The sequence below is a fragment of the Calypte anna genome, chromosome 7, assembly GCF_003957555.1.
Source record: "Calypte anna isolate BGI_N300 chromosome 7, bCalAnn1_v1.p, whole genome shotgun sequence".
Lineage (NCBI taxonomy): Eukaryota > Metazoa > Chordata > Aves > Apodiformes > Trochilidae > Calypte > Calypte anna.
In genome coordinates, this window is record NC_044253.1 from 29,460,021 (window position 1) to 29,478,804 (window position 18,784).

At 45.7% G+C, this 18,784-nt stretch overlaps 2 protein-coding genes across 2 annotated transcripts in view; one reads left to right on the forward strand and one right to left on the reverse strand.

Annotated features, from left to right (window-relative positions):
• Positions 1 to 2,192: 2,192 nt before the first annotated feature.
• C7H21orf58 (chromosome 7 C21orf58 homolog) lies at positions 2,193 to 12,883 on the reverse strand. The gene is made up of 9 exons (XM_030454507.1): positions 12,753 to 12,883; positions 11,735 to 11,806; positions 9,539 to 9,596; positions 8,130 to 8,197; positions 7,832 to 7,975; positions 7,249 to 7,363; positions 6,359 to 6,498; positions 4,446 to 4,618; positions 2,193 to 2,507 (listed from the first exon to the last, which is right to left on the reverse strand). Exons 1-9 carry the CDS (start codon positions 12,783 to 12,785, stop codon positions 2,504 to 2,506), a joined length of 807 nt encoding a protein of 268 aa, XP_030310367.1. The 5' UTR covers positions 12,786 to 12,883; the 3' UTR covers positions 2,193 to 2,503.
• A 4,432-nt stretch (positions 12,884 to 17,315) lies between these two features.
• PCNT (pericentrin) overlaps positions 17,316 to 18,784 on the forward strand; it is an 88,435-nt gene continuing 86,966 nt past the window's right edge. The window contains exon 1 of the mRNA XM_030454402.1: positions 17,316 to 17,429. Within this exon, the coding sequence (XP_030310262.1) occupies positions 17,373 to 17,429 (57 nt within the window). The 5' untranslated portion in view covers positions 17,316 to 17,372. The remainder of the gene's footprint in view (positions 17,430 to 18,784) is intronic.

Genomic DNA, 18,784 nt, shown 5'->3' on the forward strand with positions numbered 1-18,784 from the left:
GCCCCTCAGTGCCCCCTCGATGCTCTTAGCTGAGTGTCCCGCGGGGCCCGAAGAAGTGTAAATGTTAGTAAAAATCGTGTTAAATTGTGTTAAAATGTTTGTAAAATGTTTGTATCCTGTAATCAGTGTTAAAAAAAAAAAAAAGGGGGGAAATGTAGAGAGACATTGTCAACCAGGTGCCTTGAATTGCCAGTGAGTGGGTGTGAGTCCACCTGTGCCTGATTAGGACAGGCCCCTATTGGGCATGAGCAAGGCCAGGGGGCCAATAAAGGTGGGACACACACCCACAGAGAAAACCTCAGCTCACTCTGGTGCGAGGCATGGAGAGGCCAGCAGCTCGTCGAGCCTCTGGAGCAAGAAAGGCTCTTCCTGCTACACTTCTACCCTGGAAGCGCTGTGTGGTGGCTGGAGTCCTTGAAGAGACCAGCAGCTCATCGAGCCTCAGGAGCAAGAATGGCTCCTCCCGCTACAGCCCCAGGCCCCAGGGAGTTGGGCTCAGGGTCCCCAGGGTGGGACTCCCCAACAGGAGACACTATAGAAAAGAGCTCTTAGATCATCAAGCCCAGGGTGGCAGGTTGGGGTGGTTAAAGCCCAGTAGTGCCCAGGCACTGCACCTGAAGAGGTGGGCACTGAAGGCCCTCCCTTGGGTTTCTCTGCTCTGCTCAGTGGTGAATTGATCCACACCGTCTGATTGACTCACACACACATAGTAAAAAAATAAACAGAGCAGGGAGGGCAAAGAGCAAGGTAAGTTTCACATAGTAAATAAATTATTAATTGTTTTCAGAGCACAGACAGCACAGTCACAGTTACCGTTTGGAAATGTCACTTGCAGAACCCATTACATGCTTATCTCAGAGGCTTTATGGATCATTCCACCACCAATTTGATAGCAGCACTTTAAAGTACACCAATTAAATCATGGACTCCTGTGTTCAGCCCTGTAGTTAAAGCTTATCACACTGCTTTCTGCACAAGCAGCCACAGTACTCATCCCTGCTCCAGAGGCAGGAGGCACAGACACACAGGGAAGCACCCACCCCATCAGTGAGCAGCTCTCTGTGGTATGGTCAATGGGCTGCACTTTGAAATCTTCCAAGATGATACACACCAGGTTCTTCACTGAAAGAGTGGTCAAGAAGTAAAAAAGGCAGCCCAGGACAGTGATGAAATCACCATGCCTAGAGGTGTTCAAGAAAGATGTAGACGTGGCACTTCAGGACATGGTTTAGTGGTCACGATGGTGTTGGGCAAATGGTTGGACTTGATGATCTTAGAGATCTTTTCCAACCTGAATGATTCTCTGACTCTTCCTGCCAAACCTATGTAGAGAAATAAGACAAATCAGGTGCCTCGAATTGCCAGTGAGTGGGTGTGAGTCCACCTGTGCCTGATTAGGACAGGCCCCTATTGGGCATGAGCAAGGCCAGGGGGCCAATAAAGGTGGGACACACACCCACAGAGGAAGCTCACTCTGGTGCGAGGCATGGAGAGGCCAGCAGCTCGTCGAGCCTCTGGAGCAAGAAAGGCTCTTCCCGCTACACTTCTACCCTGGAAGCGCTGTGTGGTGGCTGGAGTCCTGGAAGAGACCAGCAGCTCATCGAGCTTCAGGAGCAAGAATGGCTCCTCCCGCTACAAACCTACTCTTTAGCTATTGACAATAGTTCTTGGCAAACCAGACAAAATTTTGCCTGTCAGGAACTATCTGTAGTCAGTGAAATTTCTTTTTGAAATAACCATTCCAAACAAAATTTAGGTCCCTGGTTTACCTTAATCAGATTTACTTGTGAACAACACCAGGCAAAAACAATGTAAAAATGTTCACTTTAAATACAGGAGAAGGTGGGAAAACATTGAGAAATGCTATTAGTTCATTGTTTATCTTTTTGTATTAAACACATCTTCTCTGCCAAGAACATTAAAATGTATTGCTTGATTAAAAGTCTGAATGGAACCCTAAATTAAACAAAAATTACAGGACAGCATGGGCCCAGATTAAAGTCTGCTCTCTGAAAACTGATGGGAAAAATAAAAAAGGGAAAAGTGTTTGATTTATGATGCTGAAGAAAAAGACATGCCAATATCCAACAAATAAACTCAGGATTTTATTATTATTTTAAAATCCAATATAAACCCTGATTATAAGGTAAGGTTGAGGAGTAATGAAACAAACATGCACAACTAAAGGTTGCTTAAATCAGTCTCCAGTAGCTCTTTGAGAATAAAATTGTAGGTAACTTTTAAATGTGAGAGTTTGGGAGAAACTGAGTCAGCCCTCCCAGGGCAGAAGATGTGGGCTGTGGCTCAAATCCAATGACCACAGGAGAAGATTTTTTTCTCTTCTTCTCCACTGAGAATTATTTATCCAAATAATACACAAAGCCCACTCATACAGGCAGGGCAGAGCGCTGGTCTTCAGGAAAATCCAGATCCAGGACTTTGCTCTGCTCTGAATACAGCTTGCATTTGGATCTTCTTGATAGGTAGTAATTGTAGGAAAAGTCTATCTGTGAGGGAGTAAAACCAAAAACAGTGAGGGAGGAACACTTTGAGATGGTGAGATTTGGTGTCTAAACCCTAATTCAGGCTTGGCAAGGGGCATTTCCTCAATTTTCACATCAAGAAGACTCTCAGCCCTGGAGCTGGGTCATACTCATTTGCAAGGGCTCAGATGACACTGGTGTCCAGGTTATTTCATGCCCAGAGACTGCCGTGGGCTGTCAAGACTGGAAGATACTGTGGGGTGGGTTTCCTTCATTCTGTGAAGAGGGCAAGAAATTGTGGTGCTTGCTTGTGGCTAGTCTGGGCTTGGAGGATGAGAGGGAACAACTGAAGTGGCAGAAATGGGTGAACAGACTGCAGGTGCATGGTCTGTTTGTTCTGAACATCTGCACTCCCACTCACTTCTACCAACAATGTGAAGTCACACAGACATCAAGCTGTTAATCAGACAGGTTATTTAGGAACTGTGCAGTTATAGGTTGACCTCAACAATGTTATGGTCCACTTGCAGAGGAACACCTACTGTCAGTATGCTGGCCACCTGCAACAAGAAAAATGCCTTTACTGTGTTTGTCAATAAGCAACAGTGGGTGCTTGCTGCAGCTGCAAAAGGAGAGTATAGATGTGTCAGATCTCATGGTGGAAGGTGGCTCAAGAAGAGGAAGGAAGGAAATTAAAAGCCATAAGAAGTTCTTCCCTGACTGATTTCTGCAGCAGCTAATTGCGCTGGTTCTGAAAAGAACCAAGAGATATTTATCAGTATAGATTACAAACCCATGTAAAAACAAAAGGGGTCAAAATGTTTATCTGTTATAATCCCATTATGAAAAAAAGAAATCTCTTCAGGAATTGTGTTAAAGAGGACCATAGAGACCCCTGCCAGCAGGTCACCCATGCCTGAGGATGCAGCTGCCTCCATCCTCTCCTTCTGCTCCATAAGGTTTTGAAAGAGCCATGGCACACAAGAAAAGCTGTATTCTGCCTGGTGCAATAGTGAGCCCATCCCAAAGTCCTCAGACACCCCACCCCCCCCCCTAGCAATGTGCAGCTCTTTATCAGCCTCAGCATGCAAGAACTTTCTAGCACTGCTGCTTCCATGTCTGCTTTCTTGCTGTCCCCTCCTCATGTACTTTGCAAGACCATTGCTCTCTTCTGGCTCAGACCCTTGCCTGAAGCCCCTCCTGCCACTGGCATTCACACAATCAGAGTAGTTTGAACACTAATCCTGGGTGTGATCTGCTGAAACCAACCATCAGAAGCTTAGGGATGCCAGGGAAGGCTGACAGCCCCTGGAGGAGCCAGCTACTGACCTCTGCTGAGGGCTCAAGTACTCTGCAGACCAGGGAGCAGCAAGGGCACAAGTCTATACATTTATGCACTTGAAAAAAACTCCCCAGCTGCAAGCACAAATTTACCACAAAGGCTCAGGTTTTTTCCTGAGTACCCCCCTCTAATTGTACCATCCTACTTAGCCAGAAGTGTTTTTTTTCCCCAGGAATTTCTGATTCACAAATGTCTCAGCAGTGTTTTAAGAATATATGGGAACCTTAGCCTGAATGCAAAACACATGCAGCCCTTATTTAGCAGGTGTCTGCTGGGTTCACAGGGAGACTCAAAACCCACAGTAAGAGCCACTGCTGGGGGGTGAGCCATGCAGTATTGCATACCTGCATGGCTCTGCATGGCAGGGACACAAGTTGGTATCATCTGTAAACTTTGTCTGAGAAAAGGGTCAGTTACTAAAGTTATAATATTGAGTGCATTAAACCATCACTTAACCTGCCTCAATCCCATTGTTATGTTAAAGAAAACTTTCAGGTCTGGCCCTAGTGAAGAACCATCAAGGTTGGGATCAGGCTTGGGACTGCTTGTTCCAACCTTGCTATTTTACCTGTGCAGGAGGAAGGGCTACAAGTTTATGCCATGGCTGCCGGTTTACTTACGTAGGCAGGACAGGGAGCGTGCTGCTTGTCCAGTTCTGTGCTGTGGATGTGGATGGGAAGCCCCCTTGGGGCACTGGGAGCATCCCTGTGGGAGGGTAGTGGTGGTGGTGGTGCACTGCAGATGGCCTGGGCCTGTCTGTTTTCACAGCCAGGGGAGCAGCAAACTGCAGGTCCTTGTTGGAGAGAGAGACAAAGGGCAACCTGTGACACCTCTGGCCACAAAGGAAGAATCCCTGGCTGGGGAGCTGGGTTCCCACTTGGCTGCCCCTCGGTAAAGGAAATCCCTCACTGTGTGTCTGGAGATGGGTTTCGCAGGCTCCAGCATGGAAGGTCCAGTGTAGTAAGACAAACCTCTTTTAGGATACAACAGCCCAAGGTCCAACCAGGTGTTCCAGCCGAGACTCACGAGTAGTGCTCTAAGCCTATAGCCCTCAGGGTTGACTAACCTGGATCAGTGCTATTGCTCCAAGAGCAACCAGTCTCTCTGCTGGCTTGCTGAGGAGTGAGCCAAGCCTGTGCTTCAGCCTCACCTTTTATTGGCCCCCTAATCCTGCTCATGCGCAGTTGGGCCCTGCCCTAATCAGGCACAGGTGGGCTTAACACAAGCTCATGCCCACTGCCTGGCAATTAGTGGCACCTGGTTGCCTCATTTCACTACAGTCCAGCAAACACTCAAAGATTTCAGATTTCACCTTGTATTCAGAGAGCCTCAGACTCCATTCCCTCCATTTTTTCCTACCAGTCTGCATAAGGGAAATGCACAGTGACAGGACAGCCTGAGGAGGAAGGTGGGAACTGGGAGGATGCAAACTCTTCTATGCCATCTTCCTTTAAACACAGGGTCTTCTACAGAAGCTGGAGGTGAGTCTGATGGCTCTTCCAGCACATCTGTCTGCCCCAGACAATTCCCTCATGGCAAGGGGAAAAAGAGTATTCAATGCCAGAAACTGCAAAATCTAAGGAAATTAAGGACTTCTGTCCAAGCCAATACTTGGTGCTGCTGCCTGCTGTTTCCACAGCAAGTCCACTCCAGGGATCATGGCTGACAAAACTTATGTGCTCCTGGTGGCCTCCTGAGTTGTCAGTGCCATGAAATATGAGAGCCAGCAGCTGCTGTTCAAGGCTTTCTGTCCACATTTGGTCCCAACAGGTGCAAAAACTCAGCAGCTCCCTGAAGGCCAAGGGTTGGGCTCTGGAGGAGGGTTCCTTTTCCTACCTTCCCACTAAACTCAGGGCTCAGAGGCTCTTAAGCCAATGGTTGCTTTTGCACATTGGAAAGGTATAAGTGGGCTAGGCAAGGGCTGAAGAAGTGGGAGGGTTACTTTCTCAGCACCTGACAGCTTTAACATCTGAGAAAAAGATGTTAGAAAGAAAACATTTCTTACAGCCCAGAGAAAAGACATGGCCTGAAAAAGGAGGGGTAGGAAAAGTACAGGGGAAAATTTTTGCAACACTGGGATGTCCTCTCCTCCCCAATGATCAGATGCCCTTGCTCCTTAAGTAGTAAGTGCTATGGAGTAGACATAAGAAATACATTTTACCAGAGCATTTAAGAATACTGAGGAGCTACATCACCTTGTTAAAAATAGATTAGGAATGGGCATCTTAGGGTATATTCAAAATTACCTACCTCTTATCAGGCACCAGACCCCAGTAGGCATCCACATACCAAAAGATTTTTAAAATCTGTCCTTTCAGAGCTCAGTAGCCATTGATTTGCAGTGAGACAGGAACTGGAACAGTGGGCTCCAAGTATGATCACAAAATCTGTGATCAGCTCAGGCCATTTGACCACTCAGATTTTACCTGTTACAGGCTATGGCCCTGCCACACAAATATGGCCCAGCTCCCCCAAGGAGATCAACCATTGCCTCATGTGACCAAAGATGCCCTTCAGCCTCTGGTGTCATTACCTGCTGTGCTTGCTGAAGCAAGGGAGAGCTGGCTCCTGCAGGCTGGGTGAAGGCCATTGGTGGCAGAACCTTCAGCATCATGTTCTGCATGATGATCTGGTGCATCTGAGCATTCTGCATCAGCATCATCTCTACCATATCTGGGAAGAGGTGACCCCAGGGAAGAAAGTAAGAGTTGTTTCAGCAACTGACAAGCAACAGAGGCATCTCAAGTAAGAAGTGCCCTCCAGCATATAGGCTGCAACCAAGACAAAGCAGCTGAAAGGGACACGTGAAGAATATTAGCATCATTTGGCCAGGTAGTGCAAAAGTAATGTCTGTAAGGACATTACAGACAAAAGTGCAAAAGGACTGTTCAGACCACCTGTTCTGTTTCTCCTCACTCCTACAGGAAAGCTGTTGATCATCTTCTGTCTGTTAGTTACCCTACAAGCCCACCCCTCTGACCATGCTGACCAACAGCACTTAGAGCTGCTCTATCTTGTTTCCAAACACAAGGCATAATAAAAGCCTGTCTTGTTCTGAGGAGATTGAATTGCAGGTTAAGAAGGAACAATAGAAGACTTTAGAAGCCTATTTGTTAATTGTGGAATCATCCATGTTGCGTGAGTTTGACCTTGTTAATATTACTGAGTGCCTTGTGTTGAGCTGTTTTGCTTTCCCAGGTTTCCCTTGGCTTTGCTGAGTGTGTAGTTCCTTTTCCATTATTTTCAGCAGCAAGAGTTGGAAAGAGTTTGCCTGAAAGCCTCCCAGGAATGGTATCTAGTCCATACATGGAGTGCAGTTCCCACAGCTCTAGAAGCAGCCCTCTCATTAAACAGCATGTCAGTACCTAGCTTGGATGCTGTTCTGTCCTCTCTGAGCTGGCAGCTTGGCAGAGAGAACGTTACCTTCTTTGATGCTCCCAGAGCGGGGGGCTGCAAAGGGCTGGGCAGGGGGGATCTGTGTGATCAGGGGAGGTGGCTGAGGTAACTGCTGGATAATGGTGGCAGGCTGAGGTGGCATCTGAAGAAGAAAGGAAAATGGAGAAGTCAGGGTTGGTTTTTCCAGTATCTTCATCTCTGGGAGGAGAGAGCAGTGGATATCATCTGCCCAGACTTCAGTAAGCCTTGGGACCTTGTTTCCCATGAGACCCTCGTGGAGAAGCTGTTGAGGCTGTGGGCTGTGGAGGCAGTGATGTGTATTGAAAATTGGCTGAATGGCCAATTCCTAGAGCATGGGCAATCCTCCCACTCCTCCTGCCATCTTTTTCCTATGGTAAACCATTCACACTGTTAATTTTGTGACTCATTTCTAAGACGATTTCCCTTAGATTTTGCCAAGGGCAATAGGGACCCCATGTGACAGCAAGAGCTGTATCTTCCTTTTTGGTGGGATGTGCGTTTCCAAATGTTTCCCAAGTCCCTCCATCTGTGGTTATTGTCTCAGAACAGCACAACACCAGCAGTGTTCCCTAGGAGAGAAGACCCTTACCGTCTGCTGGATAATCCTTGGTGGCTCTGCTTGGGGACCTGGAAAAGGGATCTGGTAGACGCTTGGGGGGGCAGCTCTGTCGTTATGGTAGTGTCCTCTAGCTGGTGCAGGGGGCTGTGAAAGCTCTTCCAGAAGGTGCTGCTCCTGCAAAATCAAGAATCTTCTTAAAGAAATCCTGCCAAAAGTTTGGAAAACGTCAAAATGTTTCATTAATGGTTGGGACCACATTGGTAGTGGATGTGCAGATAACTTGGCCCTTTCTGTTGTTTCTGTCCACAGAAATGTGAAGGGCTCTTACCCTGAGCTCCTGCAGAAGATCTTTCCTTCGCCTTAGGGCACTTCGGAGCAAATCCTCTCCTCTGTTCCCTGAAAGAGGAAAAGTCCATCATTTTCTCAAAGAGCTATAACTGCACCTGCATTGTGAGATTAATTTTTGGAAAACATGTTCCACGATAGCTTGACTTCTTCCACAAAAGGCTTTTGGCTACTTTCCTTGCTGAATCCATGAATGTGTAATGACTTTATGCAGACACACCTGTTCAGCAGCTCTGCAAAGGCAATGCCCTTTCTCTGAAAATTGACTTTTCAAATTGGTTCTTAAAGTATCCTCTAAACCTCCTGTCCTGGAAACTCGTTTCAGCCTGAAATTTTTTTAGAGACACTCTGAACATCCAGAGGATGATTGTGCAAAGAGTAAAAAAAGTTTGTTGTGATATATTAAAACAAATTCAGAATGGAGTGTTGACTTTTCTGTTTCCTTTTTGTTCTGAATGAACTTTCTTTTCAGTTCTTCACGTATACAGCTCCTTTGGAACTCTTGAAATAAAAATGACATGGAGTGTTTTCAGATACTTTGGAGGCATACTTAGCCTTGGCTCTGAAAAGCATCATGTTATACTTTGAAACTGCAAGTTGCTAAAGAGATTGTTAATTTTTGGCCACACCACTGAAAGTTTCCAAGTATTTGTGCATCAGCTCAATGAACATGAGCTCTGACTACAATTTAGAAATATTAATGATCCTCTACTGGTAGCCTTTATAATAATAGTAATAAATAACAATTAAATAATAATATTTATAATAATACACAGCATGTGCCATGCAAATAAATGAATGCACTGCACATAGAATAAATAGTTTCCATGGGAGGGAAGGGAATGCAATCTTTGTACATGAGCTGTCACAGCAGTCTTAAAAGGGTTTGATAAGGACAGGTTATTTTAAATTCCTTTATCTACCAACCTTAAGCTGCTTTGCTAGCTTGTATAGAAAATTGTCTAAACTTTGGAAGTTTCATAAGCATGCTGGATTTCCTGACCTCTTTGCACAAACCAAAGTCATAATGTAATTGCACATGCACGGTTTCCTGGTAAAGTGGTTTCCCTGCTCTTATCAACACAGTCCTCAAGACCAACCCTTTCAGTATCATTATTTGTTTAATAACAAGTCATGTAAACTGAGTCACATTTTATTTTAGATTGGAAACCATATCCTAGTCTGCATTGGTCAGCTTCAGAGGTGTAAAGCAGCAATAGTAGTGAAGTGTTCTGACTACCCAAAGGCCCAACCCCTGAGCAAGCAGCTTTTAAGGAGGAGATGTGACCAGCTTTGTGACTTGCCAAGGAACTGATGCCTGAGAACATCACTGAGCCCTTTCTGTTTTATATCTGTAATTAATATCTAATGGTTTTGTTGGTTTTTTTTTACTTGCAGCTGGGAGAGTTGACTCCATCTTCTCCAGGTTCTCCTGTTCATTTTCTAGTCTCTGTAGAAAAACAAGAGCTGGTTACAAGTCAGACAGCAAACCACACAACAATTTGCAACCCTACCTTACAGGCATAAGTTATGGATGGAGGAAACAAAGCAGAAATGGAGACAAACAGTGCTCCCTAAATGCTAAATTGCACTTAGTGACTGCTACAAGAGGTATTTACAGAACTATGAAATGCTTAACTACAAATCTAGCTATGGTAAAAGAACAGTCATGCTTTGTCCTGGTTTGGGCCAGGATAGAGCTAATTTTCTGTCTTTCTTTTGCTTTCAGCTAAGGCTCTTGTAAGTAGCTGCACTTGCTGAAATTAACAGCAAGTTTCTCACTCAGTGTCTGCTTCTAGGACTGATAACATTCCATGTTTATAGTTACAGCTGGAGAATGGTGTGTAGAGCCAAGGACACTGCTCAGTTCTGAGGAACATCTTGTGCTCTGGAAAGAGAAAAGGAGTAAAGAGGTCACACCTGCAATTCTCCTTTAGACAAGACAGGTGACCAAAATTGACAAATCAGAGTATTCCATCCCATACTCATCATACTCCGTATAAATTTGAAGGACCGGGAGGGTCAAACCTCTTCTGCCCTCTTCCTTCTTCCTTTGCCTGTCCCTGTTTGCTTCAACATCCTAGGAGGATTCCATACCACCTGTGGTCCTGACCCCTGCCAGCCTGAATCTGTGTGTTCCTGCCTCCAGCTCCCGACTGCTGCTGACCCCAGGAGTCCAGCCTGGACTTTCCCTGGGCTGCCCTGCAGCCTCGGTGGTGACGTGAGAGTTATTGGGGGAAAGGGGGGAAGGAACATGGTATCAATTTTCTGTATATTTGTATATATTTAGTAATTTTTCCTTTTTATTATTATTGTTTCAGTAAAGCTGTGTAGTTTAGTTTCCAACCCATAAGTCTCTCTCCTTTCTTTATCAGGGAGGGGAGGGGGATTAACAGACAGCATCTGTCATTCAGTTAATTGCTGGCCCAGCTTTAAGCCATTACATGCTTCCAACTGGCCAGGCTATCCCAGACTTGGAAATTGATAACATTGTGGATCAGGAGACTTAAACATCATTTACTTTGTAGGGTAGAGAGCTGGATCATACAAAGAACTTGATGCTGGACAGTTTTGGGAATTTGGTGGGCTAGTAGGCCTAAATGGACCTAACCAATTTCACCTGGAGCTTCCATTCCCACTTTCTGCTCATGTGTCCAAGAGCCTCTTTAATCTCAGATCCTCAGTTCCCACCTGAGTTGTAGTAGATAGGTAGTGGTCTGCAGTTCCTCCACAGCCATGCCCATGACTATGGAGTTACCCTGATCTCAACTTGCAGGCAGTTCCCCAGGTTGTCCTTGGACCTGCCTCATCACCCTGAGCTTGTCTGATAGATTTGGACTTTCTGGTTGAAACTGGCTACCAACTCTGGTTTTGTCCTGCTTTTCTTGCCTGGGGGCTGAGTGGCCAGGCCCCTGCTCTGCTTGCTGTGTTACTGTGTTAAACTCCTTGCTCTTTAGGGAGCAGCTGACCCTCAAATAGCTGCTGCATCTAAGACAAAAGGCTCCACCATGGAGACAGATTAAATGCCACTTCCAGCATTTGTGTCTCCAGGCAAATTGTTTTTCCTTCCTGGCCATTCTGAGTAGCTTCTGGAGGAGCAGATATCCACAGTAGTTGAGTCAGAAGAAAGAGCTGCTGGGATTCTGTGCAGCACCACATGTGCTTCCAGTGAAGGTCTGCCCATGTTTCATCTGGCAACATATCTCAGGTGATATTAGACAGAAAACACAAAACTGTCTTCAAGCAAGCCAAGGTCCTCTTTACCAAAAACTTACTCCTAAATTTTGCCTGTAACAGCTGAAACTGGTTTTGAGCTAACCAGTGGCATCTTCTGTAAGATCAAAGTAATTTTAACCCTAATTTTAATTTACTGTAGGGCCATGTAGGCTTCTACAACATTATTTAAGAAACTGATAGGCATCAGTCTTCCTCTGCATGAAGAAAGAGGTTCTCAGTTGCTTATTGATCCTCTTTGTTCCTCAATAGAAATATAATTATTTAAAATACAGTTTAAAATACAGTTTAATGCTTAGACATGCAAGAGCAAAAAACAGAGCAAAGGTGACAGCTGCAGAGTTGCTCCTTTACCTTTTCCAGGAGTCTGAGTTGCAGTCGTGTCAGCTGATCCACTACTGAAGGATCTGCCATTGTAGTGATCTTCTGGAAGAGCAGCCAGGCAAAAACAATTTATGAAGCTAAGCAAAGGCAGATAAGGTTCCAGTGGTCATTTTTCCCTTCTATCTTCTTTGTATAAGAATAATTCCATTAGAAAACAAAAACAAAAAACAGGATTGTGAGCAATTGAGGGAAGCAGACAGAAGCTTAGGTTTCATCCACAGCTAAAAATGAGTACAAGTGTTCACCACAAAGACACAGACAAAACTTTTTCTGCCATTTCTCTTCTCGTGTTCTTGTGCTGCAGGCTGCAATGGGCACAGCAGAGTAACTCTGGGTGAATATTTGTCTGTTCTTACTGGCTGCTAGCCTTTCCCTGGAAGTGGCACTAGGCCTGGCCCTCTCTGTTGTCCTCTGAAGTAGCTCAGGAGTTTTGTGTCTGTAGCCTGGTTGCTAAGTTTGTAGCGTCAACCCACAATATAAACAATTTAATCTCCAGGTGTAGAAAGGTATGTACCTTTTGTAAAGCAAATGCCCAGTGGGCAAGAACAAAAGAAATAAAGGCAAACAATTCTTTAACAAGCCCAGTGGTAGGGGTCAGATCTTGCTGATTGCAACATTTATCCCGTTGTAAGGGACTCTTACACTTCTGATGCTGCCCTTCATGAGTTTTCATTACTTCATAGTGCCTAAAAGCTAAAAAAAATTAAGAAGCATCACTGGAACTCAACCCCCAATGCATAAAAGAGTAGGGATACCACTGTATAAAATAATTTTATTTACCAACTCCCAAGGAACCTGTGGGGTGTCTACCCCTCCCAGCAATATCCCCCCAGCATAAAAACCAGGGTAACCTTTATCAGTGACATCCATAAAATCAACAGCAAGGCAAGAGAAAGAAGCCAGGTGTTAGATACTCATTCCCAGTACCATATTTTAAGCCCAGCTCTACTCCTCGGAGAGCAAAGTTACAAATAAGCTCCTTCCTTACTTGAAGGCCATGGCAAAGCCCCAGTGGAGCCATCACTGGCAGATGGAGCAGCCAAGGGATGCTTGTGGGAAGCTGTGTTGGGAACAGCACCCAGCAGCTCCTCCAGCTGTGACCCCCACAGCATGTCTGCATCATCCACCCTTGAAAATACACGGGCTGCAAGTCACTGGAGAGGTCACAGGAACTGACACGTGGGGATCCCAAAAATAGCAGTGGCTTGTCAGAGCTGGGGCTCAGCTTTCTGCAGCAAGGCTCATTTGTGAACACTGCAAGTGACAGGGCAAAGCAGAAAGGCCTCTCACCTCCCAGCAGTGTTCCTGAGGAACAGCTCTGTGGACAGTTTTGCACCTTAAAATCCTGCTAGACCTTTTCTCCTGTTATCTCTAACTTCTTTCATCCCTTTGTCCTTCACTGAGCTGAAAGAACTTTTGACAAGTTGTCTTAAACTGAAGCATAAACCCAGCTATTCAAGTAAACTGCATAAGTATAGTTTACATAAGGCAAGCCCCCCCCCCAAAACTATACATTTAGACTGTTCTTAACCCAAATTCCTGGAAAGTTTATTGAAAACCTTTGTTATTGAAAACTTATGCGTCTGTTCTCCATGCACTTTTCTCCTAATGTCCACAACTTATATTCCTGTGTCATATTCCCATTTAGGTGACTCTTTTCCTAGCAAGAGAATCTATTTAAATTCATCCTCAAACAGCAAATCTTCCTTACTTACTGACTGACTTGGCTGGAAAGGTGTAATTCATGCAGAAGGTATAAGTACCCCCTAGAAGTTAAATTTCTATTGCAATGGTAACGACTGACAAAATAACCAAGTATAAATATTCCATTAAAAATACAGTGCAGGTGTTAAGCAGCTGTGTTGACAGTAGAAAGCAGAAACTTTTGCTTGATGTGACAGGTGTCTCAGACAAATCCCAATATTAGGTTAAAAAATGTTTTCCAGCAAATCTGCTAAGGGATCTTTCTTTTCCCAGGCTTATGGGTGCCCTGGTCACAGGGGAATTCCTCTTTTAGGGACATCTTACAGCCTTCTAATTAATGACTTGCCAGAAATATTCCATCTGGACACAAGAGGATATTGCTGGAAGGGCTCGTTGAATCACAAAGGACACTGAATCAGAAACTGGGGGTCATACACAAACCTGGTGCTGCAAAAGCAAAACCAGACAAATTTAATTCTGCAGAGGACTAAGAGGAGTGTCATTTGGACCTCACAGGAAATAATTATTCTGCTCTATTTAGCAGGGCTGAAGTCAGAGTTTGAATGCTGTGTCTAATTTTAGATATGGTGATTTAAGAGGGAAAGAAAATCCAGGATAAAAAAAAAGGTAAAAATTGTACATTTACAAAATGTAAGTTCTAAGGAATACTTGCAAGAACTGGATTTCTTTATCTAGTAACTAGATGGTGAGCAGAGGATAGGTTAGCAATCTTCAAATAAAGGAAAGGCTACAGTGAAGAACAGACTGGGTTTTTTCCATCTGAAAAGACTGGGCAAGAAGCATTTGATCTAGAGAGGGAGAGGAAAAAAACAAGAAAAAATTCTTAATTATACAGTAAATGATCGAGCAGCCATCTAGGGAAAAACTGTATAGAAAAACAAATGTGACTAACATTGTAGGACTACTCCTCAGATACCAGAATGGACTGAATAACCAGGTGAGATCCATACCAGTACTGCATTTCTACTATGTCTTTCTATTATTTTGGTACTTTATACCCTTAATTTCATAGAATCATAGAATCATAGAATTGGCTGGGTTAGAGGGGACCTCAGAGATCATCGAGTCCAACCCTTGAACCACCGTTGCGGTTACCAGCCCATGGCACTGAGTGCCACATCCAGTCTCTTTTTAAATATCTCCAGGGATGGAGAATCCACTACTTCCCTGGGCAGCCCATTCCAATGTCTGATCACCCTCTCCGTAAAGAAATTCTTTCTAATATCCAACCTAAACCTCCCCTGGCACAACTTGAGACCGTGCCCTCTTGTCTTGTTGAAAGTTGTCTGGGAAAAGAGACCAACCCCCCCCCTGGCTACACCCTCCTTTCAGGGAGTTGTAATAATTTAAATTATTATGATTTCTAAAGCACAATTGGAAAAGAACAAAACTGAAACACCTGGAAATATGTGGAGACAATGAACTTGTAGTTCAAACCAAATTATACTTGTTATTAAATCTTCTTATGATTAGATACACTACTAATCACACACTGTCCTTATGACTATTGTCTTTTTCTACAACCATGGCAAACCCACAGTCTCTGCAAATGCTGCTCATTTCTTTGCAGATACTTTGCAGCAGCCAGAGTTCTCAAGTGAGGTTCTGTTACCAGATGGATCTTACTGTGGCATCATCAGTGCTGCTGCTAATTGAGTCATGGTACAAATTACCTCTGCTGTTTTTCTGTCAGGTAGGCTTGGCCCCACCAACCCTGCCTGGCTTCAGCTTCTGTGCTGCTAGAGACAAATCCCTTTTGAATACTTCCACTCAAGTCAATTTAATTAGATTAGTACTAGAAATTCTGGCGTTCTAATGGATGGACAGGTATGTATAAAAATGTAATGTATGAGTTGGATTTAAAAAAAAAAGAATTATCAACAAGCCAAAATCCATTAATCCCATGCAATCACAATTTATTCATTTTGCACTTTTAGCTGGTGCTAGAAGTCAAAGCAGTAATTTATTTTAAGCCAATTTTTTTGAAAGTGACATTTGACTTAACAAAATTGCATTCTAAATGCAATGATACATTGTATTTTTTATTTTAGGAAACCTTTGTTCTGACCTTACAGGCTTCCTCTTGCTTCTCAAATTACACAAGCTTTTGTGCTAAGAAATTTCATAATTCAGGCTTTATCTCTCAGAGGACAAACTCAGAATCCTGCCTATGTGGTCACAGGACCTGGCAGTACTACCAGAAAAAATAATAAAAAATTTCTCTTAAAGTAGCCAAGGTCTGACAAAGCAAGAGGTTAGCAGACAGCATCAGGAGTCTGTCCGTGTTGTCAGATCTAATGTCCCAGCATGGTTTGCTCACTGAAACTTCTGTTCTTCCTCAGAAATGCCAAAATAGTCACGGAGAAAAGGAAAGCCACCTTGTACTGTCCCCACCCAACTTCTGCAGCTCTTTAAAACTTAAACCTCTACCTCAGCTCTGGGCACAGATGAGCAGAGAGAACCTTGCTACCCCTGCCTTGTCCCCAGTGTCCTCAGGTTTCTCTTGGGAGCACTGAGCACACCCTGCTCCAGCCTTTCTGCTGTTTATGCTGGAACGTTTACACATGGAGATAACGTGGGACACCATGACATTTCTACAAAATGGTTTATTGTGAGAATGCAACCACCTCCAGATGCCTTCTCACGTGTTTGATGTAGGAACGGGAATCACTGATAGCACAGACCCAGGGGCACAGGAGCAGCTCGGGACGGGTCACAGCCTGGTCTGAACTCAGGGCAGAAGTCTGTGCAGAGCAGAGCCTAACTCACGGACCAAATGCAGAGAAATATCCAGGGATATAAAAGGAGTTATTAGGTCATTAAGGAGTTACATTTCTGTGTTTCTGAGAAAGAAAAAGCCAGCGTATTGCACCAAGTTGCCTCTCAACAGAGCTGACTAACAACTTTTATCAAAGCACGTGTTTCAGGGAGCAAAGCAGCTGCCGATTTTGTAGATGAGTGTAAGGCTGATCATTCCCCACGTTAAGGAAGGATCACCCTGTTTCTCCCTGGCTGTGTGACAATTATTTCCAGGTGTCAGCTCCCGTGGTGCCGGGGCTCTCTGCATGCGGGGGTTCTGCATGTGAACGCCTCACAGCCCACTCGCTGCAATGAAAACAAAGCGGGGAGACGCTGTGGAGCTGTGAGTCCACACAGAAGGTGGGCTAAGCCTGCCGTCACGGGTAATGTTTCCACACAGCAGCTTATCACCAGGACGGGGAGCCAAGCCCACTGCGCCAACTCATCCCTCCGCCTCCAGCGGAACCAGGGACCGGTGACGGAGGGGTGGAAGCCGCCGGGGTCCCTTCCCTCAGGGCCGCCTCGCCCCACGGGGCTGCTCTGAGGGGGCCGGGGAGCTGCCGTGGGCTCAGCTTTCCCGCCGCAGCCACTCCCTCCCCCTATTGGCTGGCTGGCTGCCACTCGCTTCTCCCATTGGCTGCCTACAGCCGCTGGGCGGGGCCACGGCCGGCGGCCCGTTTGAAACTGCGCATCCGCCCTTCCCATTGGTGGCTGCTGCGGGGGGGCGGGGCGGGCACAGGCGGCGGCGGGGGCGGAGGCAGCGGCAGTCAGTTAGGGCGTGTGGGCGGGGCCAGGCTAACGGCTGCTCTCGGCATTGGCTGAGCGCGCTTCCTCCGCTCTCCCGGTTCTGGCCAATCCCCAGAGAGCTCTCACTCCTTTGGCCAGCCCCCGCGTTTTCATTGGCCAGCGCTGGCGCTCGCCGCGCCGCCATTGGCGGTGGGGCCGGGGCGGGTGTGGGAAGGCGCCAGGGCGGCCATGACCCAAAGTTGTGTGGTCCCCGCGGGGTGACAGGCGGGGCTCGGGGCCTGGCCGGGCTGCGGGCCTGGGGGCCTGGCCGGCTGCCGCCTCACGGCTTGCTCGCCCCATGGAGGCGACGGCGGAGGAGGAGCGGAGGCGGAAACTGGAGGCCGGCAGGGCCAAGGTAAGGGGTTGTCCTGGCTTGCGGGGCGCCCGCGGGGCTTTTTCCGCAGTGGGGGTGGGAGCCGTGCTGGAAGCGGCGTTCGTGTGCGGGGGTCCGGGCCGTGCTGGAGCGTTGTGGTTTAATGAACAGCTCCGTGGATAATAAGTGGTGATCAACAGCTCTTTGAGTTTACGTCCAGGTGGGGCTCGCTTTTTCCTCCCAAGTAAGAAGCAACAGGAGAAGGGGAAATGGCCTCGGGCTGCAGATTGGATTTTAGAAGAAAGTTATTTTCCGAAAGGGTAATTAAGCACTGCAACAGGCTCCGTAGGGAGGTGCTTGACTTACCATCCCTGGAGTTGTTTAAAAGCCGTATAGTGCTGAGGGACATGGTTTCAACCTTGGTGTTGGTAGAGCTGGGTTAATGGTTGGTAGAGTTGGGTTGTGGTTGGACTCTGTGGTTTTAAAAGTTGTTTCTACCCAGAACGGTTCTGTGAGCTGAGTGGTGTTTACCTGAGCATCGTGGCTTGGGCAGAATTAACCATGCCTCCAGATTTTCCCTGGGCACAGGTTGCCCCGAAGGTTTTCCAGATGGCTGCAGAGATGTATAGGCATTGCCTCAAGTGAGCAAGAAGTGGTTTAAAGTAAGCACATATATCCTTCCCTAGAAGACTGGTTTTAGAATTGTTTGGTTGCTTTTTTTTTTTTTTTTTTTCCTTACTTCTCCCATTTTTACCTATGTTTCCACTCAGTTATTTGTGGAAATGCTATATTTCTAGGTGAGAATCCCCAACAATAGGTGTTGGCAGGTTTTACTACTTCAGTGACTGGTCTGCTTGTCCTTGCATCTGCTGGTTGGTAACTTACTGGAGACCTGGGGTCAGCAAGTGCAGCTACTTAAAAGATACTTAACTGAAAAGTAAAATTACTAGGAAGAAAACTGCTCCTATTCTGGCTTAAACCAGGACATTTGATTTGCTTCCAGTCATGCTGCTAGTGAACACTTCACACCCTTAGGTGCCTTCAGTTTGTTGTAGCTTGGTGGGACTGTGTAGAGAGCTTGATGAGACTTGTGTTAAAGTGACATTTTCTTAGTAATTGTTGTCTGCAACTATTTGATGAACACTCAGTATGTGTTAACCCTCTTAGATAAAAACTTGTGCTTTGTTTTGATAATGATGTTCAAGAAGCTAGTTACAAATGCCTGATTAGTTTTCTTTTAGTTATTAATTTCTACTGGAGTTTTTTTTTTTGTCACTTATTGTCATATTTCCTTTCTGGGAACCTGTTGCTGAATTAGGCTTCCCAGTCTACCTACAGCTTCTTCATGTTCTCACCATCCCAGTATGACTGAAATGGGGGACTTGTAGCTATAGGGG

Excerpts from the sequence above, each read along its gene's own strand:
- C7H21orf58 (XM_030454507.1), bottom strand. The coding sequence starts at position 12,785 with ATGGCTCCACTGGGGCTTTGCCATGGCCTTCAA. Across the intron at positions 8,198-9,538 it reads GTCAACTCTCCCAGCTGCAA|GGAACAGAGGAGAGGATTTG; the intron begins GTAAAAAAAAAC and ends TTCCTCTTTCAG. Across the intron at positions 4,619-6,358 it reads TGCTTCAGCAAGCACAGCAG|GACCTGCAGTTTGCTGCTCC; the intron begins GTAATGACACCA and ends CTCTCCAACAAG.